Source organism: Ursus maritimus, unplaced genomic scaffold, assembly GCF_017311325.1.
Source record: "Ursus maritimus isolate PB19 unplaced genomic scaffold, ASM1731132v1 scaffold_13, whole genome shotgun sequence".
NCBI lineage: Eukaryota > Metazoa > Chordata > Mammalia > Carnivora > Ursidae > Ursus > Ursus maritimus.
The window spans coordinates 3,977,962-3,997,235 of NW_024423675.1; the positions used below are offsets into that span (position 1 = coordinate 3,977,962).

General features: G+C 38.0%; 1 protein-coding gene across 5 annotated transcripts in view; it reads right to left on the reverse strand.

The window, feature by feature from the left end:
• The window catches only part of MAP3K7 (mitogen-activated protein kinase kinase kinase 7), an 89,411-nt gene extending 76,369 nt beyond the window's left edge, over window positions 1-13,042 (reverse strand). For 4 of the 5 annotated variants that reach the window (XR_005834298.1, XR_005834297.1, XR_567702.2 and 1 more), the window contains exon 1: window positions 12,710-13,042. Coding sequence is in view for 2 of the 5 variants with exons in the window: in XM_008687686.2 (XP_008685908.1) it covers window positions 12,710-12,829 (120 nt within the window). In the remaining 3 variants the exon portion in view is untranslated. The remainder of the gene's footprint in view (window positions 1-12,709) is intronic. The other variant, XM_008687692.2, reaches the window with a different exon arrangement.
• Between the last annotated feature and the right edge of the window lie 6,232 nt (window positions 13,043-19,274).

Consider the following 19,274-nt stretch of genomic DNA (forward strand, 5'->3'; position numbering starts at 1 on the left):
TGTAAAACAAAATCATTAGATTTTTTATCACTGTAAAGGATCTTAGTTAAGTGTCATCTACTCCATTTTTTCAGCTTCCAATGTACCTTGTGTCTATGCTTTTTCCTTAAGTGAAAAACCTACCTCTCTATACATCCCTCATTTATGATGTACTTTCTATGTAGTGCTTTACATACATTATCTCATTTATACAACCATAGGAGACTGGTACTAATGCTATTCTTATTTTATGGATAAGGCACCTAGTTTTAAAGAAATAAAATAACTTGCCCAAGACTGTATTAGTAAAGAGCAAGCACAGTTTGACGCCAGAGAGTTTAACATCAGAATGTTAAGGATCCTAATATATATATCTATATATATTAATAATATCTCTATTCTATGTCAGAAAAGTACCAGTTATTTTTCCTTGGAGGAGGAGTTTTCACTTTAGACAGATTTACAAGAAGAAATCCCTGGGCACAAAGCTCTTCTGTAACAAAGCTGGCTATAGCTAGGGTGGTCAACTACCAGGACAGTAGCCGTAAACTGGGATGTATGGCCACTCTAGCCACAGCTCAAATTCTATTTCATACATTACACAAAGCAGTATGGACATTTCTCATGTTAAATAATGTATAAAACTACCCAAATGGTTAACCATGTGCCATTTACTGAATGTTTACCATGTGCCAGGTACTATTCTATGCATTTTTCATGCCTTAAGACATTCTCCTCTATTTTATTTTTTGTCATCTCTAAGTGTTTACGTTTTTAATTTTAATTCCAGAATAGTTAACATACAGTGTTGTATTAGTTTCAGGTATACAATATAGTAATTCAACAATTCTATACGTTATTCAGTGCTCATTATGATAAGTGTACTCTTTAATCCCCATCACCTATTTCATCCATCCCCTCCTTCCACCTCTCCGCTGGTAATCATCTGTTTGTTCTCTATAGTCAAGATTCTGTTTCTTGGTTTGTCTTTTTAGTTTTCCTTGGTTCCTTTGTATTGTTTCTTAAATTCCACATATAAGTGAAACCATATAGTATTTGTCTTTGACTGACTTATTTTGCTTGGCATAATACTCTCTGACTATATCCAGCTATATACACATTGTTGCAAATGGCAAGATTTCATTCTTTTTTATGGCTGAATAATATTCCTGTGTGTGTGTTTTGTGTGTGTGTGTGTGTGTGTGTGTGTGTGTATGTACACACACTACATCATCTTTATCCATTTGTCCGTCGATGGACACTTGGGCTACTTCCATATCTTGGCTATTGTAAATAATGCTGCAATAAACGTAGAGGGTGTGTGTATCCCTTTGAATTAGTGTTTTCATAGTTTTTGAGTAAATACCCAGTAGTGCAATTACTGGATCACAGGTTATTTTTAACTTTTTAAAGAACTGTCTTCCACAGTGGCCATACTGGTCTGCATTCCAACCAACAGCACAGGAGGGTTCGTTTTTCTCCACATCCTCACCAACACTTGCTGTTTCTTGTTGTTTTTGATATTAGCCACTCTGACAAATGTGAGGTGATATCTTATTTGAGTTTTGCATAGAATTTCTCTGATAATGCGTGATGTCGATCAGATTTTCATGTGTCTGTTTGGCCAGCTGTATGTCTTCTTTGGAGAAATGTCTGTTCGTGTCTTTGGCCCATTTTTTAATTCGGTTGTTTTTGGGTGTTGAGTTATATCTCTTGTAAGGGAAGAAACCAACATCAGTCATTCGCACTAGTCATCCAATTACTTTAACATGAATGGGTATTAGCTAACCTTGCACCATCAGAGTAAGGAAAAGAGCACATCCAGGCTCTAAAACCCAACAGACTTGAGTTTGAATACAGGTTCTGTCCACCTATCAGCTATTAATGCTGGAGAGATTAACATCTCTGCGATTCTGTTTTCTCAAGAGTAAAAGGGAGATGCTTACAGTGTCCTCAGTGATATCTACAGGGTTCATAAGAAAGCCAAAGCCATGCATTTTCTTAAATCCTACAAAAGAGTAAGTGCTTAGAGTTGGGTTCGAATCAGTGTAAGGAGTTATATTACTCATTTCTCTCACAATTAGCCATGATGAATAGCAAACAGGTCCTGAAACAAATTTCAACTTTATGGAAACATTAGTCTAAGAAAGTATGGAAGGAAACCAGACTATTGATATTACTATGAAATTATGATCATGAATTTAAAATATTCTTCAACCATGTATTTAAAAATACCTCAAAGCAACAGGTACTTAGTAGGTCTCCTCCTGTTTCATTTTCCTATTCTCAGGAACGTCCATGCAGGAATTCCAAACATTACATGTGTGGATCATTCACGTGTCACAAAACTGTTGGGTGTTATATGACTAGCTGTGATGCACAAGTGCCATCTAGTGCTGAGATAATGGCTGAGTCTGAGTTTTCTTTTTTTTTTTTAAAGATTTTATTTATTTATTTGACAGAGATAGAGACAGCCAGAGAGAGAGGGAACACAAGCAGGGGGAGTGGGAGAGGAAGAAGCAGGCTCATAGCGGAGGAGCCTAATGTGGGGCTCGATCCCATAACGCCGGGATCACGCCCTGAGCCGAAGGCAGATGCTTAACCGCTGTGCCACCCAGGCGCCCCTGAGTCTGAGTTTTCAACTTAAAATCATGGTAACAAAATGTGGACAAATGAGGACGTGATAAACTTTCCTCCAGTTGCTTAAGAAAACAATTTTTTGGAACACTTTGAAATATAAAACAGGCATATTCATGTAAGATGAGAGCCCATGGCTTTAAGAAGCCTTCACTTGTGTTAGGTATGTAAGATACCTCACATATACAGTGAAACAAGATACAAAATGATAGTAAAGAAAGTATAAGATACCTAAGGTATACATAAACTGAAATGCACAATAAAAAAAAGATAATTGCTATGAATTCAAAGGAGTGACGTTAGAAGCACAGAATCAATGCTTAAAGAACTAAATTTCTGTGTATCGAATGATTCTGATCACCAGTTCCAATGAAGGAGACTTTCTCCACACCACCAAGTAATGCTCAGATACCAGCTGAATTATCTTATAATTCAATTCAATTCTGACACTATCTACTTGGACATAGCATCAGATCCTGCAGGTTAAGGACTCAGTTCTATAAGAATGCCCCTTCCTCCCACAACTACAGATGCCAGTCACAAGCCCAGGTATCACTTGTGCTTCTGACTAATGCCTACCCATTGGAGGTTCCAATGACTCCCTCCTTGGGTTCACTGAATTCGTTAGAGTGGCTCACAAAATTCAAACATTTTACTTACTAGATTACCAGTTTATTATAAAAGGATATAACTCAGGAACCGCCAGATGGAAGAGAACCATAGTGTAAGGTATGCGGAAAGGGTGCAGAGCTTCCATGAGCTCTCCTGGCAAGCCACTCTCCTAGCACCTCTATGTGTTCACCAACCTGGAAGTTCTCCAAACACTGTTCTTTTGGGTTTTTATAGAGGCTTCATTAGACAGGTATGACTGACTAAATCTTTGGTTACTGGCAAGTGATCTGACTTCCAGCCCCTCTCCCCTCCTCGGAGGTTGGGGGATGGGACTGAAAGTTCCAACCTTCTAATCACAAAGTAGGTTCTCCCAGCCCCAGCCCTAATCCCTTGGTAGGGTTCAAAAGTAGCCTCATTAACATAACAACATGAGAGAGAGAGAGAGAGAAGTAAATGGACATTTTTATATCTCTCTTCACTTAGGAACATCTGAGAGTTTTGGGAGCTGTGAGCCAGAACTGTGAAAAAGGCCAAATATATATAAGAAATATACATTTGGCTATTCAGAATGCAATATCAAAAAACCTCCCATTTTTTCCAAAAGGCATAAATGTAGGGGACATTAAAAGTAACAAGAAAAAAAATAAAAAACTGACTTTGTGAGGTAGAGAAATAATTCAAGACAAAAAACAACAGTGTTAAAATATTTTTTTTAAAATACTTCACAGCTGAAGTGAGCCAAAGGTGAGTCTATGATGGTGGCTAAAGAAACACCCCATTCCCTTCAGATATAGGCTTAAGGATTCAGGATAGGTTTAGGGATTTGAGGGCAAAAAGGACTTTTCCCTCCCACTTCTCAAAGAGATTCCTAAAAGAGGGCAGCCTCATGCAGCTTAGCTAACAAGGGAAGCTACAGATGATTGAGAATGCAAGGGAGATAGACAAAGGGAGCCCCTACTCAGGTTCTCTCAGCCCAAGAGAACAAGGAAATGATATAAAAAACTCTTGCCAAGAGAAAAGTGAGGCAACTGAAAATTAAGAGTTTTCTGAACTGCTGAAAGGAGGCTGTTGTAGAGCAAATTGCTGGAACCTGTATCACAGGCTGTGGGGATGGTAGATAACTCAAATACAGGGATAACTCAAATACAGAGTTTAGCTGAGTTTTGGAGAATCAATGAAAGCCAAAGGGGAAAGGCCTAGTCAGTAAACAAGAGAGAAATAAGTAAGTTCGCCTCTCAAAAGGGGTAAAGGTGAGGTTCATGCCAAGAGAATAATGAACTTCATTTGTTTACTCCTTACACCAGTATTTTCTGAATGTCTACTATATTAAGCTACCATTTAGGATACCAGAGATACAGCAATAAATAAGATGAAGGCCCTGATCTACATGGAATGTGCTTTTAATTAAGGGGGGGGAGACAGTCAACAGACAAAAAGATGAATGAGAAAAACATCAGACTGCAAAAAAATGCCATGCAGAAAACAAAAAATGAGGATGATAGGACAGAGACTAGTGGAAACTTTGGGATGGACAGAAATGGCAAGGCCATTTGAGGGGGTTACTAACTTGATATCTGAATGATACAGGGAACCAAAGAAAAAACAAATAATGTGAAGGCCCTAAGTGGGGGGAGGAATAACACCTCACACCCTATTCAACAATATCTGAACTCTATCTGTAGACTAGGTGGTATCGTAGACACACAAAATATAGAAAGCGAACAAAATAAACCATAATCCTTTTTCCTGCTTATATTCTTGTGGAGAGAGACAGAGAGGAAGCAAGATATACAAGAAAATACATATATTTTAGTAAATAACAAGTGTGCTAAGAAGAAAAATCTTGTGTGTACACACATGTATGCACTACCTCTCACCACCACCAATTTTAAAAACGGGGTAGTCCTGTAAAGCTGCACTGAGAAAGGTGACATTTTAGTGATGACCTAGAGAAATACCTGGAGGGTTTGGTGTGGGCGGTGCACAGTGGGAGAAGGGAAGAGTGATACAAGATAAGTCTGGAGAGACAGGCAGAGTCTGCATCCTGAATGGCTCTCTGCATCACAAAAAGGAGTTTGGATTTCAGTGTAAGTGAAATGGGAAGCAACAGGAGGAATATAAGAAGGAAAGATGTGATACGATTTTATATTTAAAAAAATCACTCTAGCTCTTACATGGAAAATGGATTGTAGGGAAGCTAGAAAACAGAGAGAGACCAGATAGGAGCCTATTACAGCAGCTCAAGCAAGAGAGAATAGCTGTCAGGACAAAGTTGATGGTAGTGCAGAAAAATGGGCAGATCTGGGATACATTTTATAGGGAGGGTTAAATGAGCTTGTAGAGCACCTGGGTGGCTCAGTTGGTTAACTGTCTGCCTTCGGCTCAGGTCATGATCTCAGGGTCCTGGGATCAACCCTGCATCAGGCTCCTTGCTCAGTGGGGAGTTTGCTTCTTCCTCTCCCTCCACTCCTCCTTCCCTGCTTGAGATTCTTTTTCTCTCTGTCTCAAATTAAAAAGAAAAAAAGGGGGCTTGCTGATGGTCTGTATGCAGACAGGATGGGTGGAGAGAAAGAGATGAATCAAGGATAATGTCTAGATCAGACAACAGTTTAATGAAGGAAAACAAAGAATGGAGCAAGCAGATTTTTTTTTTTTAAAGTAACACATTTAGCAACTAAATAACAGCATTTAGTTGGTTATTTCTAGTCAATCAACTGGGTGAGATTACCAAAAAATAGTATCTAAATACTGGGGCCCGGGAACTGAGTTCTGAAGAACCTCAACATCTAGAACACAGAGGAGAAAGAACCAGCAAAAACTGGGAAGGAACAGTCAACAATGCAGCAGGCAAACCAGAAGAGTGTCAAGAGAAGCCAAGGGAAGACTTCCAAAAAGAAAGCAAATTCAAGAACAGCAAAAGCATTAATTCAATGGCTCTCAAAGTGTGGTCTCTGGATCAAAAGCATCAGCATCACCTGGATATTTGCGAGAAATAGAAATTCTAAGGTTCCAACCCAGAAGTACAGAGTCTGAGGGTTGGCTCTAGCAATCTGTGTTTTAATAAGCTCTTCAGGTGATTCTGGTTTGGGAATGACAACATTAGGCTATATTAAAAACATAATTAACAATGAAATAAGATACTCTGGTGGAAGCCATCACATAGACGAGGGAGTCTTCTTCTGCAGTTGATATTATTTATGAAAGTTTTCCAGAGCACTAAGAGGCCATCTTGGGCAGGAAGAAAGGAAAAGGGGAATTCTTGTGAGCAACACAATGTTTTTCTTCACACATAGTAGGTCAGTAGAAATGAATGGCATAGATGGCAAATTGAGACACATGGGCAACTGAGGTAAACAATGAAAAACCTGATATTCAAACTAAAACACAAGGAAAGGAAGTCACTTTTTACTTACTACCAAATTTCTAATTCAAGTTGACAAATCAAATATGCTCTTTGGATTGCATTCGTATCAGAATACAATAAGTTTATTTGACACATCATTAACAATTATTTTGAATGATTGCTTTCCCCAAAGATCAATTTTCAGCAAGGGTGTAAAAAAGAGAAAACACATCCAAATTATAAGTATCTCCCCCATCACACACACCCATACAAAATGGCAAACCCATAAATAAATATTAGATATTTTTCACAATCCCTCATCTGTAAAAATAGAAGAACAGAGGAATGCAAAGAGGACTTTGGTTTTAAAAGGGAAGTTAATTTAGAAATATTTCCTACTAAACTTATGAATGTTTTCTAAATTAAAATGTCGTTAAATTAATTCTCTTATGATATGCATCTTTCCCCCTGTGGTGTAGTCCTCTTGGTTTTGGGTACACAACTTTAGTTTCATATAGTAAAGCAAATCTAAATGTAATTTTTATATAAAAAATAGAACAGAAAAATATGAGATGGTGTGACTATTTCCATGCAATTAATATTAAAAAACACAAATATCAAAATCAGAATTAATTCCGTGTGTGTGTTTAAAGAAAGCAACTCCCTGAAAAACTCATTTCTTTAGGATGGAAGACTATTCCTTCATCCGAGTCATGTTATTAAAAACAAATGAACAGGGGCGCCTGGGTGGCTCAGTCGTTAAGCATCTGCCTTTGGCTCAGGGTGTGATCCTGGCATTCCGGGATCAAGCCCCGCATCAGGCTCCTCAGCTGGGAGCCTGCTTCTTCCTCTCCCACTCCCCCTGCTTGTGTTCCCTCTCTCGCTGGCTGTCTCTCTCTCAAATAAATAAAATAAAATCTTTAAAAAATAAATAAATAAAAACAAATGAACAAAAAACCCACCTAAACTATACTAAACGGAAAAGGATGCCTGTATGCTCTTAATTTACTATGAAATAATTCTTCTTAATTGTCCCTAATTCACGTTATTTTTAGTTCAGTGACTATAGTTGTCACTTTGATTTGGCCCTGCTCTGTGGACTATGTGAATGGACCCTGGCTATGCTGCCACTTCTCTGGCTAGAAATATGGAACATGACAGAACAAGCATAGATCTTACATTTATTCGTTAGAACTTAGAGCCTCCAACTATTTCAGAACTTAGAGCTTCAATATCTATTAATAAATTGTGGCAGAGTAGAACCGCCATCTGCTGACAAGACAGGCTTGATAACATAAAAGTAAAGCTTTGATTATTCAAACTTACTTTTGAATTTTCACTCAGTCTTTTAAAACCTGCCATAGACATATAACCCAGTTAGTAGGCCTTTCTTTCAAATAATATGCCCATGTCATCTTTTAAGCCACACACACACAATATAAAAGTTATCGTGTGCCTATCTCTTCACTGTGATAACAATTTCAGATTTCTAATGACACCAATGATCATTAAGTTTCATATGGAAGAGTTTATTAATAATTCTGGATATCCACAATTAAATACTGACTAACAAATCTGTAGGTTTTTTCAGGCCACTATAAACAAGGTTTTTCTCCATTGCCCATATACCTCTAGAACTACAAAATATACATCACTGCCAAAGTTTTTTCTATATTTCCCTTTAAAACAAAACCTTTGAGTCCCTATAATGAAGCTTAAGAACATATAAATACTGTAGTGATTATATGTGCCTTGCTCATATTATACTTGAGGTCAACACTGTAGGTCTCCCTTTTAAAATGCAGACATGCCAAATAGGGTCTTTTTAGGATTTTAGTAAAAGCCCACCAATACATGGCTTACTTATAGCATTTGACCCTTTACAGAATTTTTAAAAACCCTGCTAAACAAACATATTTGCTAGGTATAATGGAGTATAACGGAATCGACATTTGGATAGAGAATCAGTTTTCATTTCTAGTGTAAATGCTGCCTTAGCCAAATCACAAACTTACTGCAACCTCTGGTTTTATCACATGCAATATAAAAGAACTGGATGAGCACTAAATCCTCACGATTATGTTGTGATAACTTCAACTACTCATTCAACAAATATTTATAGAAAAACTAGGTGTTACACATTGGTGTAACACGTGTGAATAAGGCACCTTATATTTTGCTGGGGGATACACAATTTTGCTTACTGGTTAAGTGCCACAAAGGATGATAGAACTGATGAAGATCTAGGTTACTCAGGGAAAGTTTACCTAAGGAATAAACATTTGAGGTGGGACTTGGTGAGAGGAGCCAGCCCGTGAAGTTCTTGGGGGAAGAGAATTCTAGGCAGAGGAACTGCAAAGACAATTCACCTCTGTGCCTTTCCCAATCCATGTGCTTACTTTATTCAAAATCTGGTTCTAAACTCTTTTCCATTCAATGAAGTCTTCTGTGATTAACCCTACTTTCTTTTCTTTTCTTTTTTTTAAAGGTACTGCTGCCTGAATGCTTTCTAGAACGAGTGAATTCAAAGTCTTCATGGAGTGGACCTGGACACCAGTAACTTTTTTTTTTTTTTTAAAGATTTTATTTATTTATCTGACAGAGAGAGACAGCCAGTGAGAGAGGGAACACAAGCAGGGGGAGTGGGAAGGGAAGAAGCAGGCTCCCGGCAGAGAAGCCTGATGTGGGGCTCGATCCCGGAACGCTGGAATCACGCCCTGAGCCGAAGGCAGACACTTAACCACTGAGCCACCCAGGTGCCCCTAACCCCACTTTCAAATTACGGCTCCAGTGCTCAGTTTACACTATAGCCACGATTTTAAATTCACGGTTCTGAAAATGTTAATTATTAACTGTTCTGTATTTATTCTAGTCTCACAATAAGTCAAAAATTTCAAGGAGAGAATCCTAGCATTCTTCTGTTCATCTTCCACAGTACCTTAGCTGTACTGTACACAGAAGAGAATGTTCATTAAATGTTTATGACCAACCACTGTAAAGAAAATCAGTATTTTGTTTCTCTCTTCTCTCTTCAGAATAAGATTTGGTCAGAGTGCTTCACAAAGAACTAAAGCAACACTGTAAATCTAGTAAAAGAGCAACTGACTCATGAGTGAGAAATCTCAAATTCAATTCCCAGCTCTACCATTTACTTAGAAACGAGGCTTCTAGTAAATCAAACTCTATGACCATTTGTCAATATCCTTAAAATGGGGGTATGTGTCCTGTCTCACCAGGGTTGGTTAGTCACCAACTACATTCCATAAGAGATCATGTAAAGCCTACTGTGGAAACAAAGCAAAAATACTGGAAATAATAAATGTGTTTTCATTTTAGAACTGGAAGACATCTTATATGATCATGTTTAATCCTTCATTCCACATGATAAGTCAGAGACCAATAAAAATTAAATTACCTGCTCAAGGCTATTAAAATATGGTAGAATCAGTATGGCATTCAATTTTTTTAAAATACCCAGCCCAGTACACTTTTTATCACACCACACTGCCTTTATCACTTTTTGCAACCTAGTCTTCAATGTACATACCTCACAATTTACTCTAACATTCTCTTCATTCAGATCCAGAACGGTAAAAACTAGGTGGCTTAAAAAAAAAAAAAGTACCTACATAGATTTCTGAGGCAGAGACCTCACATAATTTGATATCAGAACTGAATTTAGGAAGTGCCGCCCTGCTATTACGGAGTCAAAAGATTAGGAATGTGAGGATTACAATCAGCTGATGCCTTAAAAATATGCATCTACTAAATGACTGCTTACTTGGCCTGTGGTTAGAGTATTTTTCTTACACAATTTCTAACTGAGTCAATACATGCTGCTTCAATTACATTGTTATTTAAAAAATACAAAATATAATTTTATTTATAGACAATGTATTTGTACTATATGAAAACCTAAAAGCAATGTAAAATACTTTTTGTTTCTGGTCATCTTTCTTTGTTCTCTTATTTTTGATTTTAATCTAGAAGCAAAATCTAAGTTGAGAAATAGTTATTAACTGAATGCCTATAGTACACTCTGGATTATATAACACTGTTTTAATGTGTGGAAATGAATGAAATGGGAATTATGTAATGGTTTCAACATCAGAAAGGTCCAAATTCAATCTTTAAAGTGAAAATAAACTGGGTGCTAGAAAATGAAACCTAAACTAGAGAACCAGCTAATGTAAGAAATTTTCACCTGGAAACAAAAATTTAATCCTCAGGAATGTCCTAAGTATACTAACGAAAGGCTGAAACACTATCTAAACTGAAAGAAAAATCTTCAGAAATGTAAAACTTCATCAGAAGTTAAATGGCTTTCTGGGAAGAGCAGTAAAATGATGAACGTCTTCTCAGTAACTTCCATCCTTCCAAGAAGCAATAATGTAAAATGTTTTAGAAAGTAGTGTGAGAAAATGAAAATGACGGTTGTAAGAATCAAATGATATAAGTCTGTGAAAGCATTTGGTAGACCATGAAGTACAAGTTATTATTATATAACAATTTGTAGTCTACAAGTACAGCAGTTTGCCACAGAGTAGACGTAAATGCTTATTTAAAAACTTCAATTCTTTTATACTGACTCATTGAATTTTTATTCTTAAAAAAGAAAGTTAGCCATGAAAGCGGATCAACTATCCACTTCTGAAAAAGGAATTTATCATAGCCTCAATAGAAAACACCCCTCCCCCACAAACACAAATAAATTCCCTCCTCTTTTCAAAATATGGGTCCTTCTTTTAGCCACGTGACCTTAAAGAGGGTCACTATTCCTCTCTGTTTCCTAATAGTATCAAGTACCATGTTGGGCGTTTTTATTTTATTGCCTAATAGGAAGTATACAGATAAAATTAAATAGAAATTATTATCCCTGTTTTATCATTGGGGGATAAAGCTATAATGCTCAAAGGAATTAGTTAGGAAACTTGCTTCAAATCACAGAGCTAATAAGTAGTACACCTGATACACTGAACCCTCTAACTCCAAAGGCCTTGTTTATGCTACCTTGTAAAATGAGGCTGTTCTTAATGATTACTTTATGCCATAAAATATGATTAAGGAATCCATTTTTCTTCCAAAACATGCAGAGAAAAATTATTTGTTGAATGATATTTATCTCACTACTTTAGCCTGCCACTGCCTACAAATAATTTTGGATTTTTAAAGTAGAGATAACCTGCTGAAAATCTAACACAGGACACACAGTGTTCTTTATGGCATATATACTGCATTTAGTATTTAGTAAATTTTAAAAATGAAGAATGGTAACTGATAGATACTATTTTCAGCCAAAGCTTTAACACTTTTTAAAGTGTATCTTTAAAATATATAGTTTTTACTTTTCTAAATTTTGTGGTCCTTAGAACAAATCTACTCTGTATATTTGAAAACAGTATATTAAAAGCACATTACTACCTTTCTCTAAAATAACTTATTACAGAACAAAGAATGGATTTGGGCTAACAGCGATTTCTGGTTTGGTGTTATATTGTGGTTGTCACCGAAATCATTAATTATCTCTTCGGAATATGCTACCTTGAAACATTTTTTCATCGTAGTCTACATTACTAATGGTAAAATTTATCCAATTAATCCAACTGAAGGCAGACATTTAATATTATGACTACTCTATCGAACCGGCAAAACTGAGAACCATTCGGTAGCTGGGGAAACACTTTATTTAGACATGATGATATATTTACTTATCAAGCATTTATTGAACACACATTACGTACCAGGCACGGAGCTGTAAGTCGAACATAATACAATCGTTGGCCCTTAAGAACACCAAGTCTCAGTGAACTGAAAATCCAAAACGGCCATGGTCTTTGATGAATTCACTACATACATACATACACACATAGATAAATATATACGTATTCGGTCATCTCAAACAGCAGGATGAGGTGACCGAACTCCAACCACCAGACCAAACCCAAGAGTGCCGAAGGGAGGAAAAAGCAAGCTTCCCCCGAGCATTTGAAGGCAAACTTCCCTCTATACCTAGCCTGTGTGAGGACTCTCGGGTGGACCCGACAGGGCCCAGAGAATCAGAGGGGCCGGGGGAGGCACCTTAAGTGTCGGAACCACGCAAAGGCCGGTTCCGGTGCCCCGGTGCCGGGCCTCACTCACCTCTTCTACCTCGATCTCCTTGTAGTCGATCTCTTCGAAGTTGAGGACTTGGGAGGGGGCTTCGATCATCTCACCGGCCGAAGACGAGGAAGAGGAGGAAGCGGCGGAGGCTGTAGACATGATCCCTCGCGGAGCCCGGGGGGCCCGGGGAGCCTGCCACCCGGACACTCCGGGGGAGACCCACGCCCACCCGCCTCCGGACCGACCTTCAGACTGAAGCCACGGCTATCTGTTGCGGGGACAGGGACAGCGGCAAGAGCCGAGTCCCGGCTCCGCAGCGCTTTCCGCCGCCGGGCCCCGCCCACTGAACTTCCGGTTCCGGCCTGAAATCGGAAATAGGAGGAGGGCTGCGAGCTCAAGAAAGGGGAGGGGAGAATTTTGTGACTGAGACAGGGAAAGGAAGGACAGATTGGGGGTGGGGTGAGGGAGAGTGAGTGGCGAGCTAGGAGCTGTAGAACAAATTTCGCGAGATCTTTATTAAAGGGCCTCAGCATCGGGTGATACCGCGAGAGCTGATGCGCTGACGTAATTAAAATGCGCGAACGGAAGTGGCGCGGAGTACGGCGGAATATTAATACGGTTGGTCGTTCAGAGACTAGCGGGAAAGATAAAAACTAAGGTTTCAACTCCGCTTAGTAAACTGTTTAATGGCTTCGAGCCCTTTTCTATCAGAGACCTGCGGACGGTTGGGCTAATGTTGGACTAAGTTTTTGTGACGAAGCTTTTCAGTTTCACCTCTAAGCTAAACTGAACTATTTCTTTAAGAAGCCTTGGGAAATGTGTTTCCCTCAATGCGGTGTATGGAAGGAAGCGGTTGCTACTGTTACTTTGAGCCAGTCCCTGATGCTATGAGAGATTCTAAAGAAAATAATACAGAGCGAGCCAACGCATGTAACCTGAATAACACTGTGTAGGCTGAGTGCACACGAACAGAAGTTAATATTAGGTAAGGTAGATATATATAACTTGGCATAACTTGTATTCATCTGAAGTTATGGTTTGTATTAATAGTACTTATCGAGTGCGGAGCACTCAGGTGCTTTACGTTTATAATTTAATCATTAATATCCTTGCAAATTAAATATTTTGGCTGCCATTTTAAGGACGTGAGAAAATAAGCTCCGAGAGTTGAAAAAGATAATGAACCTCACAGGCTAGTAGAAGCTAGGTCAATGTAGCTCTAAGGTGGATAGTGTTGCCTGTGTTGTGCTATCAACACAATTTTTAGTTTTAAACTAGCTTTTAAACTTTATTAGTAGTTGACCTAAAACCTAACTGGAAACGTTGGAGTTAGAAATGAAGACTTAAGGACCAAGGATGAAACCCTATAAATGTCAAATTCTAAGACTCAGTAGGGTAAGAGACAGAAAAGGAACCGTCAGAAAGGGGGAAGTAAGGGGAGTGGTGATGGGAATAGCACTAAAGGAGAGCTTTCCAATTAAAGAGTAGCCAACCCAATAAATGCTGGGATAGCAAATGGGTCATTGGATTTGGAAATTAAGTTTTGAACTGAAAAACATCTGTCATTATTTGTAGTTCTGGTAATAATGATAGTTTGGCAAATGGCTATGAAAAGAATGAAAGAATTTCTTCTCCATATACACCCTGTATGATACACAGTGTCTTAAAAACCTAGACCACTTTTATGATGACTCCCAATCTCTCCCAGTACTCAAATATTACCTGAATTCCCAGCCTATTGAACATCTCTATTTAGGTGTAACATAAACACCTAAACTTCAAGATTCCAAAAGCAAATGCAGAAGTTACCCACTACAAATAGGTTTTTCCATGTGCATTTTCTATCTCTCTGAAGGATACCGTCCATCTACTCATTTTTCCAAGTGAGAAATCAAGGCTTTATTTCTACATTTAAAGTGATGCTTAGTACACTAATAACTAAATAGAAGCAGACTAAGTCAATGGGATAGCCATTTTCACCCGTCATTTCTGGATTTCCCAAATTAGTATGGTCACCTCTTAGCTCATGCTATCACTCTGCAGGTCATTACTGATTTCTCTTTAAGACCTTGATCTTAATTCAGTGGGTCTACCAAGTGGAAGCTCAAGAAATGTTTGCTCTATGTTCTGTTTGAATGAATAGCTTTTGCTAGTTCTCTCTTTGTCTGGAGTGTAAGGTCTGTTTTCTGTACCTTCAGTTTAGAACTCGTATGCTGCTGACTAGGGACTAATCATTACAGCCATGGTGCTATTCTGCTTGATTTCCTCTCTCTGCCCCCAACATATTGTTAGGAAAAAAATCAAACATACAGAAAAGTTGAAAGAATTTTATAGGGAACTATATACTTGTCATCAAGATTCTAACATTAACATTTTACCATACTTGCCTTATTCACTATTTGTCCATCTGCTTACTCAAGCACACATACTTCTATCATTTTTTTGTTGGATGCATTTCAAAGTGCACTTACTACGTGATTTTGAAATCTCCAGTATTTCTGCTTCTATATTTTATCCATTGATTTGGACTTATGATACTGATACTAGTATAAAGTCAGTTCTATGTCCTTGCAGACTGCTTTTTTTTGTGGGGGGAGCGCAGGCAGGGAGGTCTGCCTGGAACGTTTTCACTAGCTTCTGTAAAGTCCCAGCACTTCATGTCTGCCTCCAGTCATCCCCAAAGTCCAGTTCACCTCCTGTGATTTGATTATGTGGGTGGTAAGTTCCCATTTTTCATTTAAGCTGAGTCAACTTGTATTTTTGTCACTTTCAATCAAAGATTCCTAAGTAATTCAGTTTAAATCCAAAGAATTGGGGGGGGGGGGCTGAACTTACCTTAATTCACTCAATTTTTACTTTATATTCCCTTTAACTTCTTTAACTTTCATGAATTAAGAATGCAAGTTTGGACCTCACAATTTAAACTTTATTTACCAGTCTATTGTGTCTACACAAATTTCCAGAGATACAAACAAGGTTTTTAAAGGGTCTTCTTGAAGTCCCTCCCAATTTGAGCACTCTCCACCAACCACCCTCATGTCAGTGTCTTAATAACTACTCTTTAACCTTCAACCGTGTCTTCAGTTTTGACTCTTCTGCACTATCCATGAGATGAGGACCAAGAGTTTGAAATCCATTTCCCACTATCTCTTTGCATATTTTAAGTGGGATTCTCATTTTACTTGACTCATTTTGGATATAAGGATATTTGGCACCTATTTTCATGGAGACTTAGCAGAAACAGACTAAAATAGTTTCACTTTAATGTTCTGTTGCATCAACATGTATAATACATCAAATAAAGAGTTCCATATTTTGTCAGTTTATATGACATTTGTTGTGAATAACAGGAAACTCAACACATAATGGTTAAACAATAAAAGGAATTTATGTGCTTAGTTAAGTGGAAAATCAAGAGCTAGAACAGGTTTTAGGTGTTGTAAACTTTGATTCATAAACTTAATGATAACATCGATAATTTAGTTTCCATTATTGTCTTCTGCCTTTTGTGGTATTTGCCATTGCTCTAGAACGGTGTTTCTCAACCTTTTTTCTTTACTGCTCTCGTAAGGAGCCTTTTAAGATTTTTTTCTCAGTGCCCCCCCCCCAAGGTTTAATATGATGCATATCTGTTTATGGACTGTATGCTTGTTTTATGCTTTATACATAAAAAGAGTAAGATTTTTTTCTCTCCCCAATTTTCACCCCCATCAAGAATGTAGTCTTTAGCAGTTTTGCTTTCATGTGACGTACACACTGTCCAGTACAATGAAAGAGAGCATCTCTTTTGGTAGCTATTTCAGCAGGACAGGGAACTTCCATTTTCAAAAAGCTCTTGGCAACTGTACCCTTGCGTGAGCAATAGGGGACAGGAGGTTTGAGGTTGAAAATATCTTGTGTAACTTAGACTGAGGACTGACTCAAGGAATCATGGGCTTTGAGGAGCTCCCAAAAAGAAGAAAAATCTGAAGACTCCTAGGACGAGCAAAGCAGGGAATGTTTGTTTTTTTTTTGCAACCAACAAATGTTCATTATTCATATGTCTATTTTGATTGAGCTCTTTATCTAGAAAGTATTATCTTTACTGCCTGTCCTGGAACCAAACTAGCCCATCCTGATCAAATATTATTCCCTACAGGAAGTTCAGAAATGGTTTTCTGTTCAAATATTCAAAACTGCAGTACACAAAGGATAGCCAACTCCTTACCAATTCAGTGACACAGCTGGAGAGCAGCTCCCCAAATTCACACATTTCTCAAATATTTGAGTTTATTCCGTATTTGCTACTCCCTACATCTTTTTCCTAGGTCTTTGGCAGCCCACGTTGTTGCTGAAAGGGTTTGTGTTTCAGATGCCCATAATGTGGATGGTAAAGTAGGCCTGGGGTGGGGGTGGGAGAGTAGAGGCAGGTGCAGTTCCAAAGCATTCTCGACATTACGTATAACGGCCATTTCTGTTTGTAGCTAAGTGTTGACTATCAAGAGTCATCATCAAAGAGAAACTTTGTTCAAAGAAATGAAAAAACTGTTTAAATATTTTTAGAACCATTTTAAAATTTGCAGCAGTTGAAATCATACTTAAGATGCTAACAGCTCTTCCTCTTCTTTAAATGCAAATGTAATGTTCAAATTTCTTGCGATAATATGAATGGATTTTGAAACCTGTTGAACAGATTTTATCTGCAGGACATAAAGGCACCATCAAGGCAGTTCCCTTGCAGCCAGCTTAGCTGAGGGAGTAAAAACTAAAACATTAGTTAGCTATTAAATTTTGAAAAATATATTTGATATTTATATAAACTCAATGCTTAACATCGTCTCTAATATTTTGTGTTTGTTTTCTAAAATTACATAATATGATGGGGCGCCTGGGTGGCTCAGTCGTTAAGTGTCTGCGTTGGGGTCAGGTCATGATCCCGGGGTCCTGGGATGGAGCCCTGCATCAGGCTCCTCGCTCAGCAGGAAGCCTGCTTTTCCCTCTCCCACTCCCTCTGCTTGTGTTCCCTCTCTCGGGGTCTCTCTCTCGCTGTCAAATAAATAAAATAAAATCTTAAATAAAAAATAAAATTACATAGTGTGAGAAAAGCAATTATATTCTTTTATTAAGCCCCAAATAGATATCTCCAATTCCTTCACAGTTCATCTCAGAGTATTTTACAGTGTTATTCTCTACATGAAAAAGTTGAAGAAGCACTAAGTTAAGAGGCTGTTGCAGTAGTTAAAGCCAGAAATAAGTAGTTGAACTGTATAGATAGTGACCATCGGAGTTATAGATAAATGGATGGATGAGGAAATGGAATTGATGGAATTAGTGAATGGCTGGTTGTGGAGGAAGGAGGGGAAGAGAAGAGCAATGTAAAGAATGATTCCCAAATTTTTCACTTGTACAACTTGGATAGGAAGGATGCTATTTACAGAAGCAGAGAAGACTGGAACAAGTTTGGGGGAGAAAAGAATAAAGAAATCAGTTTTAGACACAATGAGCTAGAGGTACCTGAGAGACTTCCAAGTGTAATTATCAAACAGACAGTCTTAGGGAAAAACATGGCACTAGGGAAACAGATACTGGCCTGCTGACAATTTTAAGTCATGCAAATGAATGAGGTCACCCAAGGAAGATGTGTCAAGTGAGAAAGAATAGGACTTAAAACAGAACCTTAAGGAATAAAAAAAAATACTGAAGGCATGGCTGGATGCAGAGGAATTGCTAAAGAAATTTGTGGAAAACTAAAAATTATGAAGTTGTGGAAACAAAGATAAAAGGGGTGTTTCAGTGTTCAGTACTTCCAGGAAGTTAAACATGAGGTGTCCACATGTGGGTGTGTAGGTTCCTTGCAGTATAGACTTGAGTCCAAAATAGGAGAAAAGAGATACAGGTCAGGAGCTGAGGTCGGCTTTTCTTATACCACCACATTCTGGTGAAGGTAATATCGTCAAAGTAGGAGGATGGAATATATTTCCTTTATCAGCTTGTTATCTTGAGTTAGAACTTATAAATATTTAGGCATGTAGTATGTGAGCCTTTATTTGTATTCTTGCCCTGAACCCACAAATATTACAAGTTCTGTTTTTTGTGTGTTAGGTTTCTATTCCTACATACGAGTAGTCTACAGGTAAGCTGTTCTCAACTCGGATTTGCAGTTTCCCAAATTTCCCACAGATGTCTCAGCTCAGTCACCATCCCAGAAGTAGTGATGTCAGCCTCCCTTAAGCAACATATCTCTTCACTTTCTATCCATTACTCAGTTTTATTTCTAGCCCTTTACCTATCTGACATTATCTTATTTAATTATTTGCCTCCTTGTTTATTTTCTGTCCTCCCACCCCTCACGACTCCTGCTCATTGGATGTTAGTTCCACTGGGACAGGGATTATAAGCATTGTGCTCACCACTGTCTCAGGATTTAGAATAGCACCTGAAATGTAGTAGACATTTAATAATTTTCTGAAATGTAAATAAGTATCTTTATTTCTAAGTAAATACTGTTTAATTTATTCCAGGTGTAAAGAATGAGTTAATCACATTTTCTGTAGTATCATTGAGGAAAGATTTAATAAACGGCTAAGTTGATATTCAAGTAGTATATCAATTGTTTATCATGGAG